Here is a 14829-nt window from a genome sequence, read left to right as displayed (position 1 = left end):
CACGATCGGTTCCTGCTTGGGTCACTGTCTGTGCGGATTCTGCATATTCTCCCCGTGTCTGCGTACGTTTCCTCCCACAAGTCCCAAAAGACGTGCTGTTAGGTGAATTGGACATTCTGAATTCTCCCTCTGTGTACCCCAACAGGCGCTGGAGTGTGGCGACTAGGGGCTTTTCACAGTAACTTCATTGCAGTGTTAATGTAAACCTGCTTGTGACACGAATAAAGATTATTAGATTATTATTATTGGTAGCAGATAAACTCCCATGAGCACCAAGGTTCCCTATCCTGGTTTGAGCTGTGGCCATGTCACCTGTCACTACTCAAGAATATTGGATTAATGTGACGAAACAATTTTGTTTAGCCGTAAGGGACAAATCTAAATCCTGAAAACTCTGACCTGTCTGTCTTCGCAAATTGTCCCACGTCCTGTACAGATATGAAAGAAAAAGACTTAAAGTTGGAGGCTTGTTCTTCTGAATTTGGCCTATAATGTTCTTCACAACTTTTGGACGTCTCAAAGTGCTTCACGACCAATTAAGTATTTTTTGAAGTGTAGGCACAACCCATGACTTGTGAGTCTTCGATGTGGTTCAATCAGTAGCACTCACATGATAACCTTTTTTTAAAAATCAGATGAAATTTGAAATCCCAGTTATCTACAAAGAGAATGAAGCACACGGCTCCACTGATTGGAACAGAAATAAAATTACTATACAAGAGTCAACAAAGCAAACACTAAATACCATCTGACCTGTACTCTAACATCCAGAAATAACATGAGTTAGATATAAATAAACAGGTAAATTTCACCTTAAATGACAGCTACCACGAAGACAGAAAGGACATTGAGAGGAATACCTTTGGAATGTTTTGGTAAAATAGCCACATAATAATAATAATCTTTATTATTGTCGCAAGTAGGCTTACATTAACACTACAATGAAGTTACCGTGAAAATCACCGAGTCACCACTCTCTGGCGCCTCTTCTGGTACACTGAGGGAGAATTCAGAATGTCCAAATTACCTAACAGCATGTCTTTCAGGACTTTGTGGGAACAAACCGGAGCACCCGGAGGAAACCCACGCAGACATGGGGAGAATGTGCAGACTCCACACAGACAGTGACCCAAGCCGAGAATCGAACCTGGGATCCTGGAGCTGTGAAGCAACAGAGCTGCCCACTGTGCTACTGTGCCGCCATTAGCATAGGAACCTGGTGACCTGTTGCTCTGCTGACCATTGGCGTACCATTCTCTCCAGTAAACAAGTCAGGAATGATGAGCAAAGAGGGAGCTGATGGTCAGTGGAGGAAGAAACTGAAGTGAGAGAACAAGCTGTGGCCTACTATGGCTAGTGTTTGTTTTATTTTATTTTGATTAGTGGTTGCTGTTCTCTCCCAGTACCTTTCTGGAGTAAAGTGACGAAACCCCCGAGTCTCAAGTGTTGACATTTGTTTCCTCAAGCTCTCCAGCAGTCAGTTAATCTTATGGAGACAGCCTGGTTTACAAGCACCATTTTAACAGTCACCATGACCACTTGGCTTGTGGACAGAAACAGACACAAACAAAATGCAAGAGCCGTGGCAACTACATCGTTCTCAGTGATTAAGTGGAATTGGAGCCTTGCTCCTAAATTGAAGTGGTATTTTGAGAATTCCTTCGGAATTAAAGAGAGGAATTGTGGAATCCAGGAGCCTTAAGTATTTTTATGTGTAAACATTGGCTCCCTAATATCCTCTTTGTTTCTGTAGAAGCCTGCATATTTTAAAGGGGGCAATAGTCCTAATCTTACAAAGGAGGATAGAGCGGTCAGTGTCTGTCTTAAATGTTAAGTACTACATTACTGCATTACTACTTAGGGTCGGGGCTGGGGAGCTGCCAGTTTTGATGGTATCGTTTTGGAGTGCTGCCCACGGTGCCCTGTGCAGCCCTGATGTCACGCTGACATACAAAATGTCTGCCCCCATCCAGCTTCTAGCCAGTGGCGTTAAGGCTTATCAACCACCAGAACGAACCTCAGCAGTACCGCTTTCCTCTGTGTCAGCCTGCAATACATAGGCCGGACTTTTCCAGCCCTTCACGCCAGTCCGATCTTCCAGTCCCACTAGTGTGATTGGAGATTTCAATGGCTCGCCGGCCTGGAAACCTACGATGGGAGGGGGGAGGACGGTGGAGAGGAACATAGAACAGTACAGCACAGAACAGGCCCTTCCCAGGAGTGCTGGAAAATTCCGGCCAAATGCTGAAGAACAAGCCTCCAACTTTAAGAGCAAACCCGGAGTGTCAGGACACGGAAATAAAAGCAGAGAATGTTGGACAAGCAGTTGATCAACGGCATAAATATTCAGGAGACTCTGATGACACATTAATCTGTTTTATCTATTTGTTGGCATAGAATTACCATAGTGGTTACAGCACAGAAGGAGGCCGTTAAGCCCGTTGTGTCCATGGCTGTTCTCTGTGAGAACAATGCAGCAAGTCCCACTTCTCTATCTTTTACCGGTTTCCCTCCAACTTTTTTCTGTTCGGATAATGATCCAATTTCTTTTTGAAAAGATTGAACCCGCCTCCGCCACGCAGACCCGAAACGCTCAATGAAACTGCACAAAGAAACGTTTTATTCTAATGTCTTCAGTTATTTTTGCCAGTCGCCTCAGATCAGCGTCTTTTGGTTCTAGACCCGTCAGCTAATTGGAGCAGTACCTCCCTCTCCACTGTGTCCACACCCCTCATGGTTTTGAACAGCCCTCGATCAAATCTCCTCTCAACTCCCTCTTTTCTAAGTAGAACAGCCCCAGCTTCTCCCATCCATCCACGTGACTGAAGCCTCTCACCTTTGAGCCACTGCGCTAAAATCTTCTACACCCTCTCTAAAGTCTTCACATCCTTTCTGAGCTGTGGTAGCCAGAATTGAATGTCCTGCTCCGGGTTGAAGCCAAACCCAGTGTTTTGCAAAGGTTTGCCGACACTTCCTTCAGATTAATTCCAGATTTTCCAGTCTTTTATTTCATTTCCCTCCTTCCAAGTTTATTTATTTTTTTTGGAAGGGGGACTTTAGCAGTTGCGAGCAAATCTATTTAAACAAAGAAAAATGCATGAGGCCTGGTTGAGTCAACTTATTATCACCTCTGAATGTTTTTTAAACTACGAACTAAACTACATTGGGTTTTCATTTTGAATAAAAATCATAATTTCACCGCAATGCAGCAAAATCTTTATTATCCAGTATGCATGGAAATGGGTAGTTAAGCAAAATGCCGGTTAACGAAGAGTTCCACTTACCAATGGAATACAGAGCAATACGTGTTGCGTAAACTCATATTCCAGAACTCAGGAAGTATAGAAAAGTATTAATTATACTGGATTCTCCGGTCCCTGAACCGCGTGTTCCTCAGCGACACGCCATTCGCTGGCGGAGGGATCCTCTCTTCCTGTCGCTTGTCAATGGGATTTCCAATTGAAACCACCCCACAAAAGAACAAAGAACAAAGAAAGGTACAGCACAGGAACAGGCCCTCCAAGCCTGTGCCGACCATGCTGCCCATCTAAACAAAAATCTTCTCCACTTCCTGGGTCCGTATCCCTCTACTGTATTCCCATCCTATTCATGTATTTGTCAAGATGCCCCTTAAATACTACTATCATCCCTGCTTCCACTACCTCCTCCAGCAGCGCGTTCCAGGCACCCACTACTGTCTGTGTAAAAAAAACGTGCCTCGTACATCTCTAAACCTTGCCCCTCGCACCTTAAACCTATGCCCCCTAGCAATTGACCCCTCTACCCTGGGAAAAAGCCTCTGACTATCCACTCTGTCTGTGCCCCTCATAATTTTGTAGACCTGTATCAGGTCGCCCCTCAACGTCCGTCGTTCCAGTTAGAACAAACCGAGTTTATTCAACCGCTCCTCATAGCTAATGTCCTCCATACTAGGCAACATCCTGGTAAATCTTTTTTGCACCCTCTCTAAAGCCTCCACATCCGTCTGGTAGTGTGGCAACCAGAATTGAATACTCCACACCGCCGGGAAACCCATGGGCGAGGGTACACTGCCAGCGGGAAAAGTGAATCCCAACGGCTGGAGAAATCCGACCCTATTCTTCAACATACATTAAAAGATAAATTAAAGTATAAAACAATACGATATATAGATACGGCTTCTGGATAACTTTGTAATTGCTGCTGATTGGTAAAGTGATGGTCGATATTCGGGGAAGATTAGAAATTCCAGTTAGAGAATCTGGTTGGCAAGGCATTTGCTAGGCGGCAGGTGGAGGGGTTTCCCCTGCTCCCCAGTAAGGGGGCGAGTGATAGGGTGCTCTCGGGGGTCTGGGTCGGAGGGGGGAAGATATCAGACATCTACAAGATAATGCAGGAGGCGGAAGCAGCATCGGGGGAGGAGCTGAAAGCCAAGTGGGAAGGGGAGCTGGGAGAGCAGATAGAAGACGGGACGTGGGCGGATGCACTGGAGAAGGTCAACTCTTCCTCCTCGTGTGCGAGACTGAGCCTCATTCAATTTAAGGTGCTGCATAGAGCTCACATGACGGGGACAAGGATGAGCCGGTTCTTTGGGGGTGAGGACAGGTGTGTCAGATGTCTGGGAAGCCCAGCGAACCACGTGCATATGTTCTGGGCATGTCCGGTGCTGGAAGGGTTCTGGAAGGGGGTGGCAAGGACGGTGTCGAAGGTGGTGGGGTCCAGGGTCAAACCAGGATGGGGGCTTGCGATCTTTGGGGTCGGGGTAGAACCGGGGGTACAGGAGGCTAGGGAGGCCGGAATACTGGCCTTTGCGTCCCTAGTGGCTCGACGAAGGATATTAATTCAATGGAAGGACGCGAGGCCTCCAAGCGTTGAAACTTGGATTAACGATATGGCTAGCTATATTCAGCTAGAAAGGATCAAATTTGCCCTGAGAGGGTCGGTACAGGGATTCGCCAGGCGGTGGCAACCTTTCCTTGACTTTTTAGATCAGAGATAGACGTTCGGGGTCGTGGCAGCAGCAACCCGGGAGGGAGGGGGGGGGGGGGGGGGGGGGGGGGCAGCAAGGGTCGTGGGGGGACACGCACGACTGTAACGCGGGCAAGCCTGCTCGCTGCTCATGTCTGAAACTGTAGGCTGCCTTGGTTGTTAAGGTTGCCTGGGGGGGGGGGGGGGGGGGAGGACTGGTGCGCGCGAGAGGGCGGGCGAGGGAGGGACATTTGCCTAGAGGGATTGTGTTGTAAATAATTTAAAAATTAGTAGGGGTAAATGTCTGTATGGAAAAACTCTTTCAATAAAAATTATTTAAAAAAAAAAAAGAGAATCTGGTTGGCAGAAGGCTGGACAGCACAAAGGTTACAGTGTGTAATGTAACATTTGCAAGGTTCCGAGTGGAGCTCGGTGCTTGTAAAAAAAAAACAAGTGACCCTCCTTGCCCCAAAACATACTTGCATGCACCCCTCCCCAGGGGGCTGGTATCTAATTGTTTTCATCCTTTTATTTTTCCTTCCGAGCTTCTCATCACTTGTATCAGCAAGTTCACTGCCAGCCTCGCCCCCTGGTATGCCCCCTGCATGGCACATTGGTCAGGGTCATATTATTCGGGACTTGGCTGGTTCTGTGGCAATCGATCCCGGGGTCATCACACCGACACGGCAAACCGTCACGAATCCTCTTTGCAGTGAGCCTGTTTTAAAACATGGCCTGCGGGTGTTGCTGGGTAGGACAGTATTTGTTGCCTGTCCCTAATTTCCCTTGAGAAGGTGGAGGTGAACATTCCTGAACCATTGCACCCCATGTGCGTTAGCAATTTGATACAATTGAGTGCCTTAATTGCTGGGCTATTTCAGAAGTAATCACATATGTTTGTGGATCTGGAGCCACATTGGGGGGGGCGGGGGGGGGGGGGGGGGGGGCTTCCAGGCAATTAGTGAACCAGATGTGTTGCCACAGCAATCCAGTGGGTTGATGCTCATTATTAATGAGACTAACATTTAATTCCATATTTATTAATTAATGTGTCTTCTCAATGTACAGGGCTCCATTCACTACTGCTATGTTTTTTTCAAAATTAATTTACGGGAAGTGAGCGTCGCTGACTAGACCACCAATTATTGCCTTATTGACCATTCTTGAACCGCTGCAGTCCATATGGTATAGGTATACCCACAATGCTGTTCAGGAGGGAGTTCCAGGATTTTGGCCCAGCAGCAGTGAAGGAGCGGCGATATATTTCCAAGTCATGGCGATGAGTGACTTGGAGGGGAACCTCCAGGTGGTGGGGTTACCCAGCGCCGGCCCTAGGGTTGCTGGCGCCCCGGGCAAGCTGAACTTCAGCGCCGTTCGGGGGGGGTGGGGCCGAGGGGGGGGGGGGGGCGAAGGGGGGGGGGGGCGAAGGGGGGGGGGGCGAGGCAGGGGGGGCCGAGGCGGGGGTGGGGGGGGGCGGGGCCGAGGCAGGGGGCGGGGCCAGACGGGGGCGGACGGAGGGGGGGGGCCCTGGGGGAGGGCGGCCACCGTGCATGCGCTGGTTGGCACCGGCCCAACTGCGCATGCGCGAGACCCGAGTCTCTGGCACCCCCTCGCACATGGCGCCCCGGGCGACTGCCCGAGTTACCGGTACCTTGGGCCGGCCCTGGGGTTACCAGGTATCTGGTGCCCTTGTCCTTCAGGATGAAAGTGGTTGTGGGTTTGGAAGGTGCTGTCTATGGAACCTTGGTCAGTTCCTGCAGTGCATTTTGTACATGATGCACACGGCTGCCACTGTTTGTCGATGGTGAAGGGATTGAATGTTTGTGGAAGGGGGAGCAATCAAGAGGGCTGCTTTTTCCTAGATGGTGTCAAGCTTCTTGAGTGTTACTGGAGCTGCACTCATCCAGGCAAGTGGAGAGTATTCCATTACACTCCTGACTTGTGCCTTTTAGTTGATGGACAGGCTTTGGGGAATCAGGAAGTGAGTTACTGCCTCTAACCTGTTCTTGTAGCTACAGTATTTATATGGCTAGTTTAGTATCTCCAGGGTGTTGATAGTGGGGTTTTCAGCAATGCTGTTGCCATTGAAAGTAAAGGGGTGATGGTCAGATACTCTCTTGTTGGAAATGATCATTGCCTGGCACTTTTCCAATGTGAATGCCACTTGCCATTTGTCAACCCAAGCCTGGATATTGTCTAGGTCCTGCTGGATTTGCGCATGGACTGCTTCAGTAGCTGTGGAGTTCTGGATAGTGCTGAACATTATGCAGTCATCAGTGAACATCCCCACTTCTGACCTTATGACAGAAGGGAAGTCATTGATGAAGCAGCTGAACATTGTTGGGCCCAGGACACTACCCTGGGGAACCCCTTCAGTGATGTCCTGGAACTGAGATGATTGACCTCCAAACACCTCAACCATCTTCCTTTGTGCCGGGTATGACTCCAACCAGCGGAGAGTTTCCCCCCTGATTCCCATTGACTCCAGTTTAGTTAGGCTCCTTGATGCCATACCCGGCCAAATGATGCCTTAATGTCAGCGGCAGTCACTCTCACCTCACGTCGGGCATTCAGCTCTTTTGTCCATGTTTGAACCAAGGCTGTAATGAGGAGAGGAGCTGAGTGACCCTGGGGAAACCCAAACTGAGCATCCGTGGGCAGGTTATTGATCAGTAAGTGCCACTTGAGAGCATTGTTGATGATCCCTTCCATCACCTTATTGGTGATCGAGGGTAGACTGATGGGGTGGTAATTAGCCAGGTTGAATTTTGCTTTTTGTGTACAGGACATACCTGGGCAATTTCCCACATTGCTGAGTAGATGTCAGTGTTGTAACTGTACTGGGACAGTGAACTGTTGATGCTGTCATCATATTTATATGCACACAGTATAAATACAATGTAAATTAGCAAACAAAAAGTTTGTGTTCAATATTTAATGAATGCTATAAAATATATCAGTAAATATGTTTGTTATAATATTCTATAATAATCAATACAGATTATAAAATGTAACTGGTATAGGTTTGCTAAATTGTCCCTTGGTGGGTTTATGGGGACAGGACGGGGGAGTGGGTAAAGTAGGGTCGGTGCATTAGCGTTGGTCTTAACTTTTCCAATCGGGTGGCAATGAGAGATTTGTGTGGGTCAGCCACCCATTTTCCACAGCCCCATCAGTAGGTCGATGGGCCGAATGGCCTCCTTCTGCATTGTAGGAATTCTGTGATTCTAAACATCGTACGCAATGTTACTTAGATATAGTGACCAGATATGATGGCAGAGCAATGCCGTTGTTTGGACAGTTCCCTTTTACCTCCAGGATTAGTTTCAGTCTCGCTCAGACTGAAGGGATGAAGGTTTCCTCTACCGGCTTGTGGAATGGGTTTGAGAGGGTCTTGAACCAGTTCCTAATGGGTGTGAAGCCCAATGGGCTTTAACCACGATCGTCAGGCTCATTCAGCAGCTGGTGTGATCACTGGAGCTGCCCACCAGTGTAGCCTGGGATGCCCAGGGTAGCTGAAGGCTGGGGCTAACACTGGAGCAGAGCGGAGAGAGCTTCACTCAACTTGTCTTCCGTCACCTCCCAGGGATTGCTTGATGCTAATGACAAGGAGCCAATTTTAACCTTCCCGTTATTCAGGGAGATGTGTAAAATGGGGGGGGTTGATCCACACAAATCTCTCATTCTCACCCGATTGGAACAGTTAAGACCAACACTAATGTACTCAAAGTGTCCCATTACTTAACACTCAATAATGCTAAAAGCTGTATCAATATCCGAAACATAATGCATATTATTATTAGTATTATTATTTGCAAAGACCATGTAGGTATTTATCTGAGCCAAGATCATCCAAATGACTGTGAAAATGTGAGTTGAAATGTGAGTTGAATTGTTGATTTATATCAGGAAGGTTTTCTCTTTTCTCTTGCAGTTGATGGGCCTTCAATGCACCTATCACAATTCACCCATCTCCCGCCAAAGTACCCAGATAAAATGGCATTTGATGAGGTAAGCACGGTGCTGAGGTGGCGGCGTCTCGCCGTGGCTGGGGTAAGGCGTAGCAGAATTCAAAACAAAGTTGAGAAAGAGGTTGGGTCACACGCTTATCCTACCCGCCCATCACTTCTGTTCCTACCGATCTCCCATTGGTTTCTTTCCCAGGAATCGAAGATATCAAATTGTTTGTCCTCATCTTCGGATCTCAGAGGCGGCATGTGGCTCAGTGGTTAGCACTGGGACTGCGACACTGAGGACCTGGGTTCAAATCCCGGCCCTGGGTCACTGTCCGTGTGGAGTTTGCACATTCTCCCCGTGTCTGCGTGGGTTTCACCCCCACAACCCAAGGATGTGCAGTTTAGGTGGATTGGCCGCGCTAAATTGCCCCTTAATTGGAAAAAAAAAAATTGGGTATCTTCAGATACCTCAACTGTTGTGGTCGGCTCTACTGCTGCACCCCCACCTCCGTGCGTATCACCTGTTCTTCAAACTCCAATCCCCATTGTATTCCTGCCAAGCTTTACCTCCTCGTCTCTTCCTCAGCTCCCAATCCCACCATCGTTTATTAGGATTCTCTCCTTTAATATTCTCTTGCTATTTCTCAAATAACTCTTTGAGTGTGCTTTTGTCACCTCCCCTGATTATTCTCCCTACTCAATGCCAATCTTTCATCTTGTGGAACTCTTTCGGGACATGAAAGACATGGAGCTGGATTCTCCGCTGCCGGGGTTCTCCGTTGCGCCGGCAGCGCACCCACGCCCGGGGATTTCCCGATGCCGTGGGGCTGCCCACAATGGGAAACCCCATTGGCCGGCTGGCGGGACAGATAATCCCTCTGCCGGCGGGGGGCACAGCGCATCAGAAAATGGGTGCGTCGGGATGGAGAATCCCGCTCCTCAAGTTTGTCATTCTGTGGGCAAATGATTAGTTGGGTCAAATGGCCTCATTCTTTGTGTCTTTTATGTGTTGCCATGAATGTTGAGCAGGTTTACTTTGATGGTTAATAATGTGATGCTTAATGGCATTAACAGTGAGGGGTTCAGTTCCTGTATTGGTTACTGTTGCTCTTGAAGCCTGCCCCTTCTTGTGGTGCCATTATTGTACCTTGCTGAGCAACCTCGGGCATGGAAGAGAGAGAGAGAGAGAGGGAGAGATTTTCAGGAACATCTTGACCTTCAGGGCGCCCTGGAACAACTAGTCCAATATATTTCACTCTCTCAGATTGATGCTGAAATGAAGCACTAAGGGCGGGATTCTCCGGCCACGCCTGCCTCACGACCGGAAATTCCCGTCCGAGGTCAACAGACCTTTACATGGTCTGCTTCCCGTCCTTGGCGAACGTGCAGGGTGGCAGAATCCAGCCGTAAGATTACAGTAATAAATTAGACAGATACAATTATTGCTTTTAGCCCTAAAATATGATTGGGATTATTGACAAGTGTTGGTTCTGCGTTCCTTTTTGTTTACCTTCCTCCCTCTCTTCCTCTCAATTTGACCGTTCTGGCCACCTTGATGAAAGAAATTAAATTTAAAATCCTTGTTCATTCTCCCTTTGGAAGTCACACATTTTAGCAAATCTGAGTTTTGACTGGCGGGACAGCATCTTAGAAACCTGGGGCCCATGGGGCTGTAGCACATGAAGCTGTTTGTCAGCGCGATACACAAAGGGAGGTTTAATATTGCTGTTTGATTTTTTTTGCAGGTTTTTCTAATAAACCTGCAGCGACGCCCAGACCGACGGAAGAGGATGCTTCAGGCGTTGTATGAGCAGGAGATTGACTGCAAGATAATTGATGCGGTGGATGGAAGGTCAGTCAATCTTCAGTGGAGCTTAAAGCGGAGGGGGGTGGGGGGTGCTCTTTGACAAAGAGACATCCAGACTCGAACCGTTCGCTCCCTTCTCTCTCCACAGATGCTGTCAGACCTGCTGTGATTGTCCAGCATTTTCTGCTTTCGTTTCAGGTTCCAGCATCCGCAGTAATTTGCTTTTATCTGTGGAATAAGAGTATTGGTTATCAACCCAGTAGCTCCATAGAATGTGCAATTGGACCATTTACTATCTGCCTGCCCTGGTTGCGACATTATAGAAATGTGAAGAGTTGTCATTTTACAATTGGCCACTCGATGGAGCTAGGGACAGTACTATAAAAGGCACTGACTCTGAGGCTTCTGGGAGAGAGTGGAGTAGAGGAGAGGAGGCTGGAGTGAAGTGCATAGTAGTGCTACAGAGGGTAGAATATAGTTAAAGTTAGAGTATAGAGATGGTGTTAGTGAGTATAGCTTAATATAATGTATTTGTTTACTGTAGGAATAAGTGTCAGACTTTAATTTAAGTAGTGTAAATAAATTTAGCTTTGTTGATTAACCTATCTTCAAGTGTCTTTGTGAACACTACGTTTCCATCCCGCCAACAACCTCACAAAGATCACCACACTGTTGATTCAGGTGAAGGTTAAAATCTTGCAGTTGAGAGGAACAGTGTGTTTTTCAGTGGCCTGTCCAAAGTTCTTCACCAATCCACACATTACTGGGAATAAAGTTAACTGCTCATTCAGAGTGAAAACCCGAGCATAGTTCCTGTTTCTGTTCCAGTGTGTGCATTGGCTTTGGACATGGACAGTGTTGGATTGAATTATCTGAGACCCAGGTTCTTCCATATAGAATGGCAACTTGGAGAAGGGCTCCAGCACAGGGGCACAAATAAAGCAAGAGGCAATGGCTTTCCCAGTTAGAGGTGAAATGAAAACTGACCCTCCTCCGTCACTGTTGAATCCCCCCCCCCCAACCTTTATGTCCCCCACCCCCTGCCTACCACTAACACGTCTGATTCACTACAGTCTTTATCCAAGCACCTGAAGGGAATATAAAACCAAGGGGTTGGCATGGACGGATGTAATCATGGCCCAGTTATGAATCTGCAGCTAATCGAGAAAATGTGGCTGCAATTTCTTTAAATTAAATGTGCCTCGGGACGTTGGCCTGATGCCAAGAGTAGAGAAATGACCCCGAGGGGAATTTGAAAGGAGCCAGTAAAATGTGGCTGTATTTTCACTGTGTGTGTGTGTGGCTGGGCTAGGATTTGCTTCTTTAATTTATTAGATAGTATGCAAAACTGATGATGAATGTAATCACTGACAAAGTGGAAAAGTGGTTGGCACTGCTACCTCACAGCGCCAGGGACCTGGGTTCAATTCCTGTCTGTGCGGAGTCTGCACACCCTCCCCGTGTGTGCGTGGGTTTCCTCCGGCTGCTCCGTTTTCCTCCCACAGTTCAAAGATGTGCAGGTTAGGTGGATTGGCCGTGCTCAATTGCCCCATAGTGTCCAAAGATGAACAGATTAAATGGGGTTATGGGGCTAGGGCAGGGGAGGAGTGGTCCTAGGTAGGGTGCTCTTTCAGAGGGTCGGTGCAGTCTTGATGGGCTGAATGGCCCCCTTCTTCAATGTAGGAATTCTATGGTTCAAATAGTTTATTTCAGTTTTCTTGACGTAGCAATGGACTTTGAAACAAATGATTCTGTTTTGCCCGTTTCCCCCCTCCTCAGCTTGTGTACCAGACTAGTACAGTGCCAGGCACCATAGTGACCGAACTTGGCAGACTATACCATAGTGGGGGGGGCATCATGGCCTTGCCCGATCCTATCCTTGCCTGATGTAGAAACACTTTTGTTCATCGTGATTGTGGGGTAATTGAAAAGGCAAAGCCTGGTTGCATTTCTGGTGGGGCCATCATTTCCCATGCCCCTCCTGCCAATTGAAATCAATTTCTAAAAAACCTAATTCATGACATGTGGGCGTCGCTGGCTAGGCCAGCATTTGTTGCCCATCCCTAATTGCCCTTGAGAAGCTGGTGGTGAGCTGCGTGCTTGAATTGCCACAGCCCATGTGATGTAGGTACTCCTACAGTGCTGTGAGGGAGTGAGTTCCAGGTGCAGAATTTGGAGGTGGAGGGTTTCTGGGACTTCAGGGAATGAATGTTTAAGGTGGGTGAGGTGTCAATCAAGCGGGCTGCTTTATCCTGGATGGTATCAAACTTCTTTAGTGTTGTTTGAGCTACACCCATTCAGGCAAATGGGGAGCATTCCATCACAGTCCTGACTTGTGCCTTGTAGGTGGTGGGCAGGCTTTGAGGTGTCAGGAGGTGAGTTACTCTCTGTAAGATTCCAAATCTCTGGTCTGCTTTTGTAGCAACAGTGTTAACGTGGTCGGTCCAGTTAAGTTTCTGGTCAATGGTAAGCCCTTGGATGTTGTCAGTGGGAGATCCAGCAATAGTAATGGCATTAAATGTCAGGGGGAGATGGTTAGACTCTTCTTGGCAATGAATAACGTTTGTGCCACTTATCAGCCCAAGCCTGATGTTGTCGAAGTCTTGCTGTATGACTCTGAATATTCAAACCTGCAAACTAGAACCTTACAAGTGCAAGACACACTCAGTAGTGCGTTGACACGTCAGCCATCAGATCTATCAATTGAATTACTGTTTGAAATTGAGGGAAATAATAGCGTATGTGAATTTAAAGAAAACCCCAGGGTTCCTTTTGACAAGAGAGTCTCATCTTTAGGGTGTTTCTGCAGTCAGTGAAGGACAAGAAATGTCTAATAAATATTTAAAATGTTCCTACAAAAGACAGGCCCCCACCCTCAACAACTGCAAACCCTTCCCCCCGCTGGTCAGGAACTCCCCCAACCCCCTGACTAACCCTGGGATCCCCACCCTGCACAGCCTGACCCAAATGACCCCACCCCCAAACAGGGCTGGCAATCCCGAAAACAAACTCTCCCGACTCAACCCAGTTGGACACCCCCCATCCCGCTCCGTCCCGTTTCCCCCCCAAATCCTATCCACTGACCTGACACACTTGCCTTCTCCCTGTCCTGTCAATTTCAATTCGACCTTTACAATGAAATGAAATGAAAATCGCTTATTGTCACGAGTAGGCTTCAAATGAAGTTACTGTGAAAAGCCCCTAGTCGCCACATTCCGGCGCCTGTTCGGGGAGGCTGGTACAGGAATTGAACCGTGCTGCTGGCCTGCCTTGGTCTGCTTTAAAAGCCAGCGATTTAGCCCTGTGCTAAACCAGCCCCTCTATACTTGCCTTCTCTACGGCAGCTAGTGCAGTGGAAATGGGAGTGTTCCCTTCTTCACTCCGGCTCAGTTAGACTTTGACACTGGGCCTCCTGGTAGCGTGCTGCCTAGACCTGAGTCAGCAAGGCTGGGTGAGACAGGCATGGAGGAAATTTGGGGCAGGTAAGTAGGTACGCAGTGGTTCTGATTGCCATGCCGAGGAACTTACGGCCCCAGTGTGTTTGGAGTCACAAAGGGAGGTTTAAACCCCTAAGCGCCTGGCTTACAGGAAACAGTGTTACCGTTCTGAGACTTGCTCGCTGCAGGTTGTGTGCATTTGTAAATTTGAGGGCCGAATGGCTGTTTGCTGACGTTGCTAATTCTCTCTCCTCAGTGCTCTGAATAGCAGCACAATAAAATCCATGGGAATTAACATGTTGCCTGGATATTACGACCCATTCTCCGGCAGGATTCTCACCAAGGGAGAAGTTGGATGTTTTCTCAGCCACCATTCCATCTGGAAAGAGGTATGTAAAGTTGGCATGTTGACTTTTTATTTTGTAATTTTTTTGTATTGCTACGCTTTTGTTCTGGGTTTTTGAGTTTGAAACCCTGTGATCCAAAGTGTCGTGTCCATAGAAACACAGAAGAGTCAACTTAATTAAATCATGTGATAAATGATGTATTTTCTCTGGCATGCTCTGGACATTTCCCATTTGTCCCACCAATTAAATTTAATGGAGGTTGGCAGACATTGAACTGTGTGGAGGTTTGACCTTATATGGGTTTCTCCTCTCCTGGTGCCGTTGACTCATGCTCG

General features: G+C 47.7%; 1 protein-coding gene across 1 annotated transcript in view; it reads left to right on the top strand.

Annotated features, from left to right (window-relative positions):
- The window catches only part of cercam (cerebral endothelial cell adhesion molecule), a 90362-nt gene that overhangs the window by 40195 nt on the left and 35338 nt on the right, over positions 1-14829 (top strand). Inside the window, exons 7-9 of the mRNA XM_038782031.1 lie at positions 8882-8958; positions 10649-10755; positions 14404-14536. Coding sequence (XP_038637959.1) covers positions 8882-8958; positions 10649-10755; positions 14404-14536 — 317 coding nt within the window. The remainder of the gene's footprint in view (positions 1-8881; positions 8959-10648; positions 10756-14403; positions 14537-14829) is intronic.

Source organism: Scyliorhinus canicula, chromosome 21 (assembly GCF_902713615.1).
Source record: "Scyliorhinus canicula chromosome 21, sScyCan1.1, whole genome shotgun sequence".
NCBI lineage: Eukaryota > Metazoa > Chordata > Chondrichthyes > Carcharhiniformes > Scyliorhinidae > Scyliorhinus > Scyliorhinus canicula.
This window is presented reverse-complemented; position numbering and strand designations above follow the sequence as displayed.